This window comes from Alexandromys fortis, unplaced genomic scaffold (assembly GCF_014885135.2).
Source record: "Alexandromys fortis isolate MF-2015 unplaced genomic scaffold, M_Fortis_MF-2015_v1.1 scaffold_27, whole genome shotgun sequence".
NCBI classification, from domain to species: Eukaryota; Metazoa; Chordata; class Mammalia; order Rodentia; family Cricetidae; genus Alexandromys; species Alexandromys fortis.
The window spans coordinates 12,495,655-12,513,313 of record NW_026067952.1 but is presented as its reverse complement, the minus strand read 5'-3'; the positions used below and the strand labels follow the sequence as shown (position 1 = coordinate 12,513,313).

Sequence of the window (17,659 nt, the reverse complement as noted above, 5' to 3'; positions counted from 1 at the left end):
CAAAGGACATGGTCAACAAGACAAAATGACAGCCTACAGAATGGAAAAAGATCTTCACTAACCCCACATCAGACAGAGGTCTGATCTCCAAAATATACAAAAAACTCAAGAAATTGGACACCAAAAGATCACATAACCCAATAAAAAAAATGGAGTACAGACCTAAACAGAGAACTCTCAACAGAGAAATGGCTGAAAGACACTTAAGGAAATGTTCAACATCCTTAGTCATCAGAGAAATGCAAATCAAAACAACTCTGAGATTCCATCTTACACCTGTAAGAATGGCCAAGATCAAAAACACTGATGACAACTTATGCTGGTGAGGCCGTGGGGAAAAGGGAACACTTCTGCATTGCAAGCTGGTACAACCCCTTTGGGTGTCAGTGTGGCGATTTCTCAGAAAATTAGAAAACAACCTTCCTCAAGACCCAGTAATACCACTTTTGATTATATATCCAAAGGATGCTCATTCGTGCCACAAGGACATGTGCTCAACTATGTTCATAGCAGCATTGTTTGTCATAGCCAGAACTGGAAACAACCTATATGCCCCTTGACCAAAGAATGGATAAGGAAAATGTGGTACGTTTACACAATGGAGTACTTACTACAAGGCAGAAAAAAAATAACAACATCTTGAATTTTGCGGGAAAATGAATGGAGCTAGAAAATATTATTTTGAGTGAGGTAACACAGACACAGAAAGACAATTATCACATGTACTCACTCATAGGTGGTTTTTAAACATAAAAAAAAAAGCCAGCCTACAAACCACAATCCCAGAGAACAAGGGAGACTTACATAGATCTAATCTGCATGGGATGTAGAAAGTAGAAAAAGACAAGATCTCCTGAGTAAATTGCAGGCATGGGGACTTTGGGAGAGGGTTGAAGGGAGGGGAGAGGCAGGGAGGGGAGGAGAGAAAAATGTAGAGTCAATAAAATTCAATTTTTTAATAAAAGGACACTATTGATTGAACTCTAGCCTCCACATCCTTATGGATACATGTGCACCCATCATACATGTTCAACCACATGAATTCAAAGGGATATATATATATACATACATACACATGCTGTATGTATACAAATAGAGACTGTGTTGTAGAAAGGTCCTCTGCTTCTCCACAAGAGGCATATACTCTTCTGCTGCCTTCCTTAATGTTGAGAATGATGGCTTTTAATTGGTGACCAAGTCTCCAGTGATTTCTGAGAAGTTCCATCACATTTTGCTAGTACTCAACACCAACACTGAAAGCAGCAGGGCTTGGCCATCCATTAATGATAAGAAGGGTGTGAAGCAAAGGTATGCTCAAATGGAGTGGCGTGCTGGAGAACTCACTAATGATGCATGAAACACGTGATCACAGCCATGCAGAACCCGCGTCAGATCCAAGACCCTGACTGGAGCACGAGAAACCTGGGAAGAGAGGAATCCAGCCAGGCTCCAGCCAGTGTCTGCACACCAGGTTCTGCCCAGACCTCGACACCTGATGAAGATGAGACCCATACTGTTTTGTGTCACTTCTGGCACTTTTATGTCCAAGGCTCACACGTCAAGACAACTGGCCAATACAGTCATAGCTTGGGTAAATCTTCAGGCATTTCTGTTAATAACTAGCTAATATGTCTAATATGCCTAGTTATATCATATTCTTATAAACACAGAAATGCTTTAATGTGTGAGGAATGTCCAGGGCAGTTATTGAGTGAAAACTAGAAACTGGACAGTCAACAAGAGGACTCATATCCTGAGCACCAAAGCCACTTATGACATGAGAGCCTTGACAAATATGGAACCCGTGAATTTCGGTTTGTCAACCGCCCCAGGAAAGAGATACAAGAGTGACAGTCCAGGGCCTGCTCAAAATGAGGAGGTTTAGGGAAGACTCTCCGGGTCACGCTGAGACCTTCTTCTGCAACAAAAGGATTTATTTCACCTACCACCCTAGTGTGACCCGAAACCATTGTATAGCTCATTAGCCCTAAGGAACCCCAGAGAAGGCTGCTTCAGGACTGCACAAGCTTAAAAAGAAAAGGAAAGGGGAATTCTTTTTAAAAGCCCTTTCTTGGAAAGTGTGACTGATGAGTCTTTTTGCACCCTGGGGAGTAGGGCTTGGTATGTCAAGAAATCTCAAGCTAGGCCAACTGAGGTGGTGCATACCAGCAATCGCAATCCTGTCGAGGTGGAGGCAGAAGGATCGGGGAGGTGGGTCCAGCCTGGGCTATCCTGTAAGACCCTGTCTCAGGTAGGGTGTTTGCCACTACATCTAGCTTATTCTTATTTGGAAATTTATTTTTACTGCTGTGTGTATGTGTCTGTCTGTGTGTGTTTGTGTATTTGAGTGTTGGTGACCAGGGATGCCAGAGCCATTTGTGAGCTGCCCAACATGGGTGCTGGGAACCAAACTCAGGTCTTTGCAAGAGTGTGCATGATCTTAACTGCTGAGCCAGTGGTTTTCTCCAGTGCCTGAAAATCTTTCCTTCAATATAAAAATAAGAAAGACCTTTCAAGTGATGAGCAGTAGATAACTGATGTCTCACAGTTTTGCAGAAATCAGATTCGGGACTGGGGAGTTAGCTAAGGTGACAGTGTTTGCCTTGCTTACTTGAGGGCCTAAGTTGTGATCCTCAGAACCCAAGTAAAGAGTGCTTGTCTTTTTTGTTTAAAGATAAATTTATTTATTATATGTACAGTGTTCTGTCTGCACGTATGCCTGAATGCCAGAAAAGGGCACCAGATCTCACTCTAGATGGTTGTGAGCCATCATGAGGATGCTGGGAATTGAACTCAGGACCTTTGGAAGAGCAGGCAACAAGGGGTGCTTGTCTTGTGGGGTGTTGTGGTATAGCTCGCACCCTAAATCCCAGCACTCGAGAGGGAGAAAGATCTCTAGGCTAGCCAAGGCTACATAATGTGACCTCCCTCATCTCAAAACAAACAAAAAGAAACAAAACAAAATGATTTTTAGAAGCTATCTGGAGTAGAGCACATCTGCTTCTGGCTTCAGGGACAGTTTTTAAATTATGTATGCCTGTATGGATCTCTGTGCATGTAAGTGCAAGTGTCCTGGGAGGCCAGAATGTCCCATTCCCCCTGGAGCTGGAGCTGCAAGTTTTTGTGAACTTCCTGATGTGGGTACTGGGAACTGAACTTGGATCCTCTGTAAGAACAGTGTGTACTCTTCGCTACCGAGTCATTTCTCCAGCCCCAGGGACATTTTTTAATATAGCAAATTAGGGACTCTTAGCACTTGGGAGGTGGAGGCTGGAAGGTCATCTCAGTTTCAGCGTGAGTTTGGAAATGCTAGAATGGTCACCTGCAACTGCGTGGAGGATCAGTCTGAGCTGTGACATGTGGCCCAGTGTTGGGAACAGGTATTTGGAAACAATTCGGTTTGGCAGGTCTTCCTGTATATTATCTTTCAGTAAGCCCTTTCTCAGGTAGATGAGTAAGTTTCTCCTTTCCAAGCCTCCTATAGTGCTAAAGGCAAAAAGCCATTGCCACAATAAGAATATTTATTACCTAGTAATCCACTTTCCTTTTGCACAACTCTAAGTTCCCCAAGGCAGACCTGTTTATTTGCCTTTGCCCAGAAAAACAAAATTTACTAAGTGTGCATCTATAGAGTACTAACTGGGTAATGGTTTCCTGCACACCCTTGTGTATGTGGTGCTGGGTGTCAGGCTCAGGGCCTTAGGCACACCGAGTACACTGCCACAAAACTGCATGCACAGCCCTTAAATACTTAGTCACTCATCTCATTCTTTTTTTTTTTTTTTTTTTTTTTTTTTTTTTTTTTTTGTTTTGTTTTTCGAGACAGGGTTTCTCTGTGGTTTTGGAGCCTGTCCTGGAACTAGCTCTTGTAGACCAGGCTGGTCTCGAACTCACAGAGATCCGCCTGCTTCTGCCTCCCAAGTGCCACTCATCTTATTCTTATAGAAAGTCTGCAGAGCTGGGAGTGGTGGTGCACACCTTTATTCCCAGCACCGGGGAGGCAGAGGCAGGCAGATCTTTGTGAGTTTGAGGTCAGCCTGGTCTATAGAGTGAGCTCCAGAAAACAAACAAACAAACAAACAAAAGTCTGCAGGGTAAGTACTATAAAACTGCCAGCTAACTTATGGGAAACAGAAATACAGAGGCAAAGAAACTTGCCCAAGATAGTATGGCTGATAAGGCTAGAGAAAGGATTTAAATCCAGGTCTCCTGGCTTGCCTCGAAAGCCTGTGATCTCAAGCAGATATTAGTTTGTTCATACTGCCAAGGCAAAGCACCACAGAAATCTGTTGTATCAGAATCCTGGAAACCGGCTGTTAGAAACCCAAGTGTTGTTAGTAAGTTTTGTTTCTCTGGACACCTTTCTCCCTCATTTGAATAGAAAGTACCTCTAAGGTGAGTTCTCACACGGTCGCCCTGCTTTTAAAAACAGAGCCCTAGCTAGTTGTAGTGTAGACCTTTAATCTCAGCACTGGGGAGTTGGAGGAGGGTGGATCTCTGAGTCTGAGTTCCAGACCAGCCAGCGCTACATAATGAGACTCTGTCTCTAAAACAATTCTTTAAAAAAAGTGACATTTATCTATTTATGTGAGAGGGGCGTGTCTATGTGCCATCGAATGCCTCTGGGAGTTTCGGGAGACTTATAGAAGTCAGTTCTCTCCTCCACTGCATGGGTCTGGGGAATCAAGCTCCAGTCTTCAGGCTTAGTGGCAGACACCGTTGCTCGCTGAGCTTTGCTCACATGTGTGTGCTTGTGTGTGTACATGTAAATACACACATACACATCATATATACCCAGGTCCTCTGAAAGAGCAACCTGTGAGCCATCTCTCTAGTTCCCATTTTGTTCTTCTTAATATATTTCAATTACATTTATTTCCTTAGTGTTTAAATGCACGAATGTACACAGTCCATATAGAGGTGAGAAGACAACCGGCAGCAATCAGTTCTCTCCATCCAGTCCGTGGCAAGTGCCTTCTTCACTTGCTGAGCCTCCCCCTCTTCCGCACCAATCAAGAGCTTATATACCTCGGGCTGCTCCCGAACTGACTCTGTAGCTGAGAAAGACTTGAAGTTATGATTTCCCCACTTCCACCTCCCGAGTGCTGGGATGATAGGCAAGCCACCGCTCCCACTTGTACAATGCTGAGGATCCTCTTGAGCTTCCTGGTTGCTAAGAAAGCACCAACTGAACTATGTCCCCACTCCCCCAAACAGAAACTTGATGGCTACTGGGCCTGGAAACTCCTAGTACCAGAGGGCGAAAGGAACATACAAATTCTATCTGTAACAACTGCCATGTCATGTTACCTCCTATGGACACCAAAATGTCTGGGTGCAACACTGCTTTGCATACACCCATTTTCTCCTCTCAACCTAGGACCTAGTTTTAAGTTTTGTCATTCTGGGGGTAACTGAAGTAAGTGCTCACTGTAAAGTCGGTTGTTAGAAGTTTCTCAATCTTTTCCTTTTCTCTAGTTGGCCCTATGGCCTGGAATGACTACATTGGTTGCTTCAGAAGTCCAGTGCCAACCAGGTAGCCCCAAGGCAGTAGGACATGGGATGACAGATTATGACGGAGGAAGGGACCTCCAGTACCTGCTTAACAAACAAAGTAAATAAAATGACCAGACAGGGTAAAATGGGGATAGTGGTAAAAGCTCTGCTGAGAAACACTTTAGGGAAGCGATCAGAACCCAAGGCCTGTGGGTTAATGGAGCTGTTGAAGATGGGAAAGTAGGAGTTCTGGTCTCGTTCCTGCAAAGGGTGATGGGAAGAAGGGGGCTTTGGGATTTGGAGTGGGCTCTGGGTCTCCAAGATTTGAGCAATAGGACTGGCTTGTGGAGCCCTTGAGGAGTGTTTTCTTGTGGTGGTAGTTGTAATGATAAATAAAAAAGGAAGGCGAAGTGGGTACCTTTCGGCGGGCCGGGTCAAAATATGCCACTAAGCAAGCACACCACCATGCGCAACAGAGTTAGTGCAAGAGGTTTATTGGGGAGGAGGATGGGGGAGAGTGAAAGGCTGTGCTGGAGTGGAGAAGAGGCAAGAGAGGAAAGAGGCAAGAGAGCGAGCTGTCCCTGGCAGGCACATTTAAGGGGTGTGCATGTCACACAGCTGGCTGTGGCAAGGCACCTGGGGACAGGTGATGACGTAACTGCTTTGGCAGCAGAGGCAGGCTGCTGCTGCAGTGGAAACTAACACTCCTCCCTTTTGTTCATATAAAAAGGTGAGGACCTAGGAAGGGTTAGCAGGTGAGGTGGGAATGAGGGAGCCATGTTCTCTAGACTGCTTCCTGTTGTCTGGGAGCATTGGCATCTTGCTTTGTGGCATAACTTGGCAGGGCGGGCTGAAAGGTACCCACTTTGCCTTTCTTTTTTATTTATTATTACATTGGTGCAGGTGCATTTATTATTACATCAGATAGGCTCTCCTGGCATTTGGTATGGTCACACTAGGTTCAAATCTGCCCACTCCGCCTGCAACAGGTCAGCTCTCTTCCACTACCATAGATCTGTTTTCTTGTTCACCAATGGCTTTGCCTTCCATTAAATACTGGCAATTGGGTCTCTGCCGGGGATACCCACTTCTGACAAGTCCCCTGGATGTGAGGCTTCATTTTTCAAGCACAGTCCTCACTTTCTGGCTTTTCTTGAATTCCTGGTACCAGGCAACTGGGTCTCACCTGGGCTCTTAGCCCTTGGCCCCTGCTCTTGTGTGATGACTCACTGAATAGCCTATGCCTGCTCTGTCTGATCCTCCTCCGAGGATGTCTGAGTCTCTTAGATTTTTTTTTTTTTAAATATTTATTTATTTATTTATTATGTATACAATATTCTGTCTGTATGCCTGAGGGCCAGAAGAGGGCGCCAGACCTCTTTTACAGATGGTTGTGAGCCACCATGTGGTTGCTGGGAATTGAACTCAGGACCTTTGGAAGAGCAGGCAATGCTCTTAACCACTGAGCCATTTCTCCAGCTCTCTTAGATTCTTATAGTGATATTTTGTTTGTAATCTAACAGATAAAGCTTGCCTGGAGATCAGAGTGCAGAGCTAAGTCTCTAGTTAGTTGTAGAGACCAGGCAATGATGGCACACACATTTAATCCCAGCACTCTGGAGTTAGAGGCAGACAGATATCTGTGAGTTCAAGGCCACCCTGGGCTACACAAGATTTAATCTGTCTAAAAGAAACAAAACTCACACAAAGGCGATTCCAGCACCTGGAATCATACGCCTTTAATCCCAGCACTAGAGAGGTAAGACAGGAGTGCTATGGCTGGGTGGAGAGAGGTGTATAAGGCTGGAGAGGACAGGAGCTCAGTGCAGTCCGAGGATTTGTAGAGACAGGCTCGCCCTTTTTATCTGAGCATTGGTAGAGGTAAGAACTCTAGTGGCTGCTGCTCTGCTTCTCTGATCCTTCAGCTTTTACTCCCTAATATCTGACTCTGAATTTTTATTATTAAGAACTATTAGAATTTGTGCTACAGGTTCTGGACTTTCCTCTGCCTCATCCTTGGGAACTGTGTCATACACCTTACTGTGGGATCCTTGTACACTGTGAATATGTATTGTTCTCATTGGTTGATAAATAAAGCTGCTTTGGCCTTTAGTAAGGCAGGATAGAGCCAAGTGGGAAATCCAAGCAGAAATACAAGTGAAGAAGGGTGAAGTCAGGGAGACACCTGCCAGGTTCTGAGGAAGCAAGACATGTAGAAAATGAGGTTAATTCCACAGCCACATGGCAATACATAGATTAATAGAAATGAGGTAATTTAAATGTAAGAGCTAGCTAGTAACAAGCCCGAGCCATCAGTCAAGCATTTATAATTAATATTAAGCCTCTTAGTGGTTATTTGGGGACTGGCAGGTGGGAGAGAAACATCCAATTACACATTGGGATGTCTTTTGGAGACCCTCTGTCCACTCCGTTCAAATCAAATCTAGCCTAAGTCAAATCTGACCTTAGTATACCTTGGACCAGGCGGTCAGTGAATGGAAAAAAGAATTCTTCACTCTCTTCCTTTTACTTTGTTCTGAGACCTGCTTGTTTCTGTCTGCTCTCCTCTCTAGTCGCCTCTAAACTTTGTACATATCCTGCCTGTACGTTTGTGGCAACATGGGAGTTAGAGATAGAGAGGCCGTCTTCATCTTGCTCAGCACACAACAGTTCTCACCTGCCACGTCTGCTGAGGCAGCCCTCAGTAAGAGAGGTTCCTGGGAGCACCCCTATTTCCTCCAAAGAAGATGGGCAGGCGCAGAGGAACCTCTACCTGGGGCTTGCTTAAATGTGGCCATGCTGGTCACTGGGCAAAAACAAACAAACAAAAAACTGCTTTTCACCTCAACTTCTGCCAAGACCCTCCCCAGACTTTGGACAAACAACAGAGGTCACTGGGGAATGGATTGCCCCACTGAGTCTAGGAAAGGTAGCCTGGCTCCTCCTACCCCAAGTTCCTACTCCACAGGAAAGTCTGTGGTATCTTCCGGGCCTGGCAGCTGAAGACTGCCTCCAATGACCGTGAAGGAACCTGGGGTAGCCGTCTAGGTAGCCAGACAGTCCCTGTCATTTTTAATAGATTTGGAAGCTGCTTGGTCTGCACTTGGGCTGACTCAGGTGAAGTTTGTCCTTCTCAGAACGCCGATGAATAGGCCAATGACAGCTTTGCTGGCTTAACAGCAACAACCGAGGCTTCAGCTGCCTGCTCAGGTGTCTGTGTATAAAATTCAGATCACAGGCCTCACTTTCCTGGAACTGTTATTAGGTCTAGACACAGTTTACCTTGTTATCAGACACAGAAAAGAGATAAACTCACAAAACAGATTTCAACACAGCGTTTTTACCATTCCTTCATTTAAACAAGCTCACTATACAATGACTACTCTCAGTAACCTGTGTCTCCTGGTAAATGATAAGATAGAAGAAGGGGGAAGTTTATGTGAGGAAGCCGGGCAATGATGGTGCACGTCTTTAATCCCAGCACTGGGGAGGCAGAGGCAGGTGGGTCTCTGTGAGTTCAAGACCAGCTTGATCTACAAGAGCTAGTTCCAGCACAGCTAGGACTGTAACACAGAGAGACCCTGCTTCAAAAACAAAACAAAAGTTCATGTGAAGATATGAAAGTTCAGTTGTGAGGACCTAAGAGAATGTTTTAGGGTCTAAGGTGTTTTAAGGTGTGTAAATTCGAGTTACAAAGCTCTAAGGATGTGAGCGTCAATGGTGATTTTTAAAAGGTAACGTAAGGTATATAACAGAACGGGACATGTTCCAGAGTTCTTTCTCTTGCTATGCTACTGTTATATTAAGTCTCCAAAAATTCAGAGTCTTGAGATGACTCAATGGAATTCCGTAAGCTACCAGTCTAGCTCTGGCGGACCGCCACTACTATTGCCATAGTCACAAGCTCGAGACCTTAGAGCCCCTTTGCTTGTTTTCTAGCTATAGACTTAAAAATGTTTCTTGTTGCACTAAAACACCTGTCTAATCTATATACACTGCCTTCTGGATAGAGAAAAGAGCGTTAATGCTTCTAACCAGAATCATTTTGGGGTCTCTTCTGACTCAAAGGCGTGAGAGTCCACTGCCTTTTCTACAATGTGGGTTTCAGTGCAGATTGCAAACAGTGGGAATGCTAATGTGTCTAAAACTAATCTCTTTTTATAAACTCAGGAAATTATTGTAAGCTCCAGAGAGTGGACGTGGATTCACCTTGAATAGGTCAAATGGTCTATAGTTAAGTACTGTCAATCAAAAGCCTATGTTTCCCCACCGACACCTGTTCCTGATGGTGAGATCTCTTCCACCTTTCCCTGGTCTTGGGGTTCCTTTCCCTCAATTACCAGGACCTAAGAAAAAAATTCCCCCTAAAACTTCTTAACTTTATCTTCTGCTCTGCCAGCATCCTGCTAGGTCCCAGGCATCCCTTCAAAATTCGCATCCTGGCCAACTTGGCCCCAAGTGGTCCAGTCCCACAGACTGCTGCAACTAAGCCTGCAGTTTCCTAGCTGCTATAGACAGTTCCACAAAGCCTGGACAGAAGTGAAACAGCCAGATATACAACCAGCAACTCCAGGACTTGGCCAGCATCCGAGCTTTCTCGGGTCCCCCCAAAGATCTCAACACCCCCCAGACAACAGGAAGCAGTCTAGAGAAGATGGCTGGATTTTTTGGTGCCCTCCCTTTGCTGGAGATTCTCAGAGAGGGTAAGGTTTGGGGAGGGAAGGAGAGAGAGAGAGAGAGAGAGAGAGAGAGAGAGAGAGAGAGAGAGAGAGAGAGAGAGAGAGAGAGAGAGAAAACAGGAAACAGGAACAGGGTTTTATGGACCAAGCAGGAGTGAGCTAGAAGTTCCAACCAAACAGTAAGACCTCGTTAGTAATAAGCATAAGCTATCGGCTGAGGTGTTATAATTAATAATAAGACTCTGAGTGGTTATTGGGAGCAGTTGCTGAGACACATAAACTCCACCTACATATATCTACCTGCCTCTGCCTTCTGAGAGGTGGAATTAAAGGTTGCCAACATAGCCCAGCAAGTGAGTGGGTTTTGTAGGGAGATTTTCTCAGAGCTCAGGTGTTTGCACAGATGGGAGGCAAAGAGCAGCAAGGGGAATGTTTCATGTTCAGGGCAGGCTGAGGAATCCAGAGTGGGGACATGCAGATGGCTTCGGAAGCAAATTAGTAGAACACAGTAGCAGTGTTCCAAAAGAGAGGAGCTTTGAGTGCATTTATTTCTTAATTTTTGGAGTTTAGTGGAGAAAGTGAAAACTGTGGTTTGTATTGATTATTCCTTTGGCTGAGGCTTAAATAGATATTTGTGGATAAACAAGGAGGATGTTTGGAGTCAAATACGTGGTAGTCAGTCTTAGAACAATATGGCTATGGTTATGGGAGCCATCCAGTGCTGATGGCATCTCTCTGGTTCCCCTTTCCCTGTGTGGGCTTCCTCCAGCTCTTCTGTGTTGCTCAAGGGCAACAGATTGGCATCCCTTTTGCACATTGCAGGTAAATATTTTTAATGATTCACTTTTATTTTATATAGATTGAATGTTCATAATATCAACCTGTCCTCTACATTCCTATCTCTCTGCCCATACACTAGGGCAGCACTTGGCCATCATCAGAGAACTTTCTCTGCGCATGGATGACAGCTAACAGAAACTCACAGCTGGTCACCGTGTCAGTGGAGTGCACAGCCGCAGCGAAAGAGGCCTGTATCTTATATCTCTTCCCCCTACCAAGACTCCTGGATAGGGGGGTGGAAAGATCTAAGAGCCGGAGGCTGAGGAGGACTGGGCTGAAATAGTGTCTTGGAAATGAAGGACTATAATAACACTTATAAACTCAGACCAGCTGCTGCTTTCTTTGTTTGCACAGGATCAAGTCAATCAACATTCCAGAATGCGCGAGGGAGGAGCTCACACTCCCCATCAAGGGCTGCCTTGGGAGGGAAAGCCAGTTTCTTTTAAGGCCTAGTCCCTGGCAGACCATGCTCCAGTGGTCACCCCACACCAAACAATGGCAGGCAAATTAGACCTGGTAGATTAGAAGCAAAACAAGAGAGGTTGTAGAAATGGTTCCATTGGTAAAGGTACTTGTTATAGAGCCTGGGTTCAATCCCAGGGTTTCATATGGTGGGAGAAGAGAATCGATTCCTGAACGTTGCCTTCTGATCTTCACACATGGGCTGTGGTGTGTGTGTGTGTGTACAGACACTTGCTATGTGTGTGCATACACAAAAATAAATTAAATAAATAATAAACGTAAAAGAGAGGACATGGGGGACTGGAGAGATGGATCAATGGTTAAGAACATTGGCTGCTCTTCAGAGGACCAGCACCCACATGGTAGCTCACAGCCATCTATACCTCCAGTTCCAGGGGACTCAACACAGGCACACATGCAGGCAAAACACCAACGCACATAAATAAATAAATAAATAAATAAATAAATAAATAAATAAATAAAAGGGCATGAAATTAGGGGGTGGGGTGGATTCCTATGAACTTGGGATAGGGATGGCTGAGATGGGTATAGGGTCTGTGACAGAAATGGGGTCTCGAGATCAGGGTCGTGGGACGTGAATAGGAATGGTGATTCCCCTCAAAGCTGGAGATCAGGGTTAAGAAGAGTCTTAAGAGCAGGTAGAGATGAGAGTCTTTCGATAAGGCTGCTTTCCAACATGCGTGGTACAGTTGCAGGGTGGTTGGTGTTGCAAAGTTGGAGAACACTGCGTGCAGCGAAAATGGGATGCGTGTTGCAGAACTGGGGTCGGTGCCAGCGTTCGGAGGTGGCGTGCGAGGGTCGGACTTTTGTCCGTGCAGAATTGGAACCACTAGGGGACTGGGTCTCCGGCGGACAACAGGGAAAGCTGTGTTTCCGGGGCAGGGGGCTCAGCGCCGGCTCCTGGGCGCCCCCTGGCGGCCCCGCTCCCGCCACCACCGCCGCCGCCGCCGCGGTTCCCACAATGCTTGCGTAGCCCCGGCTCCGACTCCCCCGGCGGCGGCAGCTCCAAGATGGCGCAGGCGATCTTCGAGGCCCTGGAGGGTGAGCGCGCCGGGCCGGGGCAGCGGCTGTTCCGCGTGGCGCCCCCTCCCGCCGCGCCCTCGCAGCAGCGGGCCCTGGGCGCGCGGAGGCCGCGGGGCGGAGGGCGGAGGGCGTCCGGGCGGGAACAGCCGCGGGGCGGGAGGGGGCGGGAACAGCCCGGGAGAGCCGGCCCTGCGGGGAGGGGGCCTCGGGACCGGAACAGCGCGCCAGCCCAGGCCGCTGGCGCTGGAGGGTGCACGCGGAGGAAACAGCCGGGGGTCGGGCGCCCTGACCACCGAGAACTCGAGCTGGGGTGGAGCCCTACTAAATCCAGAGCAGGGAAGGAGGCGCCGCCTGTGTGCACAGCCGGGTCTGGGGGGGAGATCGCAGGCCCAAACCAGTAAACACAGGGCACCCGCCGGGTGCTCCTGAGTCAGAACCACCGCCGCCCTGTGCCTGCTTGGGCCACGCTGGTCCCCGATCCTACGGGATCCGATCCTGTGATTGTCAAGATCACAGAGGTGCCCAGGCCTCAGACTCTGCAGGAAGCGAGCGCCACCGTGTGCACCTGCTGGAGTTTAGCGAAGGCTAACTCTAGAGACAGGGGTGGAGTTGGGCACAGGAGTCGCCGCCAGGGTGGAGGGTGGAGTGAACAGCTAGAGCGGGCACTTGTGGGCAGGCCGGGCAGAAGGAAGCCAAGGCTTGCAGTTCTCTAGACGGCAGCCACCTAGGTTCTTGGAGGACCAGTTCTCACCATGGGATGAGAGCGCCTTTTGCTATCTACGAGGGTCCCACTTAACCAGATTCAGTTGACCTTATCCTTCCCCATTTCTACCCCACACCACGCCCATCGCCAATATTGTGGGAAAGAATAGTAAACGAAGGTAACTTCAGCCAGGTGTGGTGGGCCATGCCTGTAATCTCAGTGGTTGGAAGGTGGAGACAAGAAAGAAAATCAGAGGTTTGTTAGCCTTGGTTACATATCGGGTTTGAGGCCAACTTGTGATCGTGAGACTAAGAAAACGGACAATTAGGAATATGTATGTACAAACTTTGCATACACATATGCACGCAATAACATTTTTTTAAAGGCCATGAATTTGAAGGAGAGGGAGAGGTTATGTGGGAGGGCTTGGAAGGTGGAAAGCGAAGGAACTGTTGTAATCAAATTATAATCTCAAAAATAATAAAAATGTTAAAAATAAATATCTTCCAGAAAACAAAACAAACAAAACAACAAAAAAGAAGACTGCAGAGACAACCCCAGTTTCTGTGTTCTGTGAAGAAAATAGGAGGGATGGTGGCAATCTGGGCAGTCAGGGTCATGGGTGTTTCCTCTTGGAGCACGGTGGGATATTGCATTGTTTTAAATATTTATTACAAGCATGCATTTGTATATTGGATGATGAAAAAAATTAAAAGAGAAATCGGAACGTGTGGCTTCACTGGCCTTGGGAGGTCCCCAGCACGAAAATAAATAAAAAATCTGAGTGAGGGAAGCATCGCAGGTGTGTGTGGATCCGGGCTGGCATCCGAAGGACCAGGTGGCGGAAGCAGGTTTGCAAAACCCTGGGGAGAGCAAGATTTCCCATAATTCAGTTCAGCATAGGCGAGCAGCTAGAGAAAAGACCTCCGCTGGTTTGACGAAGCTTCTGAACTTTACCTTGGAATCAGTGTGGCGCTAAGAAAAGGTTTTCATCAAGGCAGCCGCATCATCTGATGTATGTTTTATAAAGTTCAGCCTGTCTTCCGGGGATTGGCCTGGAGGGGGCTGGCTGGCAGCAGGGAGGTAGGTGAGTGAGAAAGAAGCTCGGCTAGACAACTGAGCCAGTGGAAAGAGTGGAGCTCAGATAGATGTGGGAGACAGAATAGGTGAGATTTGCCAAAAGTCTAGAAATGGCAGGAAGGAAAGAGTGGGGTGAGAGAAGACGCGGGATGCCCAGGAGCCTTGCTTGGAAGGACAGTGCCCTGCTGCCGTGCAGGTCATGATGGGTGCTAACCGGAAGAGACAGGCGTGGAGAGTAGCCTACTTAATTTGGGGCTGTACTTTTAATTCTTTTTAGTTCATTACGTTACAGCCTGCATGCAAGTTCTAAAACACAATACAGAGTGGTTCCAAGAACCGATTTCCCCCCAGCTTGTGCTGATGTTATCTTTAAACTGGTGACTCTTGCCATCAATGTGGAAGAATTCCATCGCTACCAGCTGATGGGTTCCAGGGATCCAAGATCCTAGATGGTTCCAAGCCACACTCTGCATCCCTCTCCTCCCACCATTCCTGACTCCTGGCAAGCACTTATCTGTTCCTCACCAATAAAATGTTGTCGTTGCAAGACTATTTTGTAAGCGAACCTTGCCTTTGAGACTTTTATATATTGTATTTTGCCTACCAATTTCTTCAAAGTGCATCTAGCTTGTGTGTTTTTTGGTGTTTGCTTTTTTTCTTTTTTTCTTGAGATGGGTTTCTCTGTGTAACAGCCCTAGCTGTCCTAGAACTCTCTTTGTAGACCAGGGTGGCCCCAGACTCACAGAGATCTGCCTGACTCAGCCTCCTGATTGCTGGGATCCAAGGTGTGTGCTACCACCATCTGGCTAAATTCGGGTTTCTGTCTGTCAGGAAAGCCACTACTTCCTTTTCCTGCCACTGATGGTCAACTGACGGGGGCAAAGTGCATCTAATTTCCATGTAACCTGAACAACCTGCATCAGCTCAAAGACCCCACCCTGCTGACCGTCATATAAAATTCACTTTCCTTCCTACCATGTTGTAATGAGAGCTGCTTATTTGTCCCTGGCTGCTCAGCCCCAAAATAATCACACAGAAACTATATTATTTAAAACACCGCTTAGCTCATTAGCTCTAGCTTCTTGTTGACTAACTCTTACATATTAATTTGACCCATCTCCATTAATCTGTGTATTGCCACAGTCTGTGGCTTACCAGGTAAAGTTCCAACATCTATGTCCAGCAGAGCTACGTGGCTTCTCTCTAACTCTGCCTTCTTCCTCCCAGCATTCAGTTTAGTTTTCCCCGCCTAGCTCTGTTCTACCCTATCAGGCCAAGTTTATTTTTATTAAACAATGGTATTCACAATATATAGAGGGGAATCCCACATCACCTCCCCTTTTCTGTTTAAATAAAAAGGGAGGGTACATTGTAAGCAACTTCCAAAACTCTAGAAATGACAAAGACATCTTGCTGCCTAGAAAGTCACCCAAAGTTCTAATGTACTGTTGGGGCATCCATTTTCAGCCCATAGTATCCAGCAGACTTTTCCATGAAGCAGGAAATTTCAAAGATAGTTCCACCTATATTGGCAGTTTGTCAGTCACTTTCTTCTGTGTCCTGAATGTGTCTGGCAGACAATTGCAGGAAGCAGGAACCCTGAAGGATCATCTCACCTTCCTTAGGCAACTTCAGCAGTCATCTCTCTGTAGGTCCTGCATGTCCAGTTTATATAGCATACCATAAAGCAGTCCAAATGACTAGCAAACTCCATAAGGAGTCTCTTCGATGCCCATCTTCCTCTTGAAGTAATTGGTGCTGCCAGGAGCATATGTGTCTCATTGTCATGAAAAGTCCTAAGTTCTTAAAACATTTTAAATGCCATATTCTGAAGGTCTCTGAAAGACTATCTGAAATATATAACACCTAACTAAAATATATCTCTATAAATCTAGAAAACCTAACTAACATGACTACAAACTTGACTATTATGGCTATTAACCTATACTTCTTAATTATACATTACATTTTTAAATGAGCTGCACAAACACAATACCTTAATCAAGATCAGAAATACATATACACAGTATAACAAAATTGATCCTAAATTTGTATCAATAAACCAAGATCCATACCAATGCAAATCTCTATAGCATATCCCCCTTTAAATGTAAATGAGCATTTATAAACAATATTTGGGCATATGGGCATAGTTCATTCCAAGCTGCTTCCTGGTTTTTGTTGGGTGAAGTATTTTTTGTGGGTGTTCACAGCAACCTTTTAGAGGGTCTTGGTCCATCAAACCACATTAGCCTAGAATGAATCCACAGGTTCTTCTGTGGAAACAAATACAAAACCCCTTCTCTAAAGCAACATATCCTTAGACCCAAATTTTGAAGACAAGATACCTTTAAAGTGTATATGTTGGTTACTTAGCTCCTTTACAGTCAAACAATTCAAAGAAAACACAATAATATAATCCAGACTCTGTGTGTAGTCCATCTTTACATGGCTTATTTATTTTTACTCAATTACTTTTTAATATTTATTTTATTATCTTTACTTCTTTAATCTATGACTGTCTATACTCTGTCTCTTTAAAGACTTTGTTTTATTTTTTTTATTTAAACGATTTACTTCTTTTCTAACTCTCTATAATCTTTTTCTTCTCTCTTTCAAGCCTACGTACATTTATCCTGCACTGTGACCCATTTAGAGGTCTTTTTCAACTAGATTTGTCTTTATTGTGTTATCTGTAATTATTTTTTTTGACCAGAACCACTTCTTAAAATTCTAAGCCCTTCTTATGAATGTAAGTGGCACCATTGCTAGGGGAAATACGGCACTGCCTGCTTGCCTCGCCCAGTCCAGCATGGTGGAGGTCTGTTTACTGCCTCTGCACGTCCTGCACATTGCCCCAGTTTCAGGTGTGCAGTGGGTCTCTGTCGCACCATCAAGCAGATTATAGCACTCTGCTCACAAAAGCCCGTTTAAATGCTCCATAGCCAGACCTCCAGAAAGAGCCAGAGCTCATGCTGACAGCATGACCCGGAAAGCTGGCGTTTCAAAACAGCACAGCTTTTTCTACTGCTGAATCAGGAAAACCTCTCTTAAAGGAGCTGCAGCATGCTGCCAGCAAGCAAAGCTCATTCAGGGAAATAAATGCAGCTAAACTTTTTTTTAGTGTCTAGAATTCCTTTGCAAACCCTCTCAGGTTTTAAGTGGATTTTAGTTGGCCATATGGGCACCAGTTTGTTGTAATGAGAGCCATTTGTTTGTCCCTGGCTGCTCAGCCCCAAAATAATCACACAGAAACTATATTATTTAAAACACTTCTTGGCCCGTTAGCTCTAGCTTCTTATTGGCTAACACTTACATATTAATTTGACCCATCTCCATTAATCTGTGTATTGCC

The 17,659-nt window shown here is 45.7% G+C and overlaps 1 protein-coding gene across 1 annotated transcript in view; it reads left to right on the top strand.

Annotated features, from left to right (window-relative positions):
• The first annotated feature begins 12,428 nt into the window (after positions 1-12,428).
• Positions 12,429-17,659, top strand: part of Znf341 (zinc finger protein 341) — a 34,209-nt gene continuing 28,978 nt past the window's right edge. The window contains 1 exon segment of the mRNA XM_050151252.1: positions 12,429-12,539. Within this exon segment, the coding sequence (XP_050007209.1) occupies positions 12,509-12,539 (31 nt within the window). The 5' untranslated portion in view covers positions 12,429-12,508.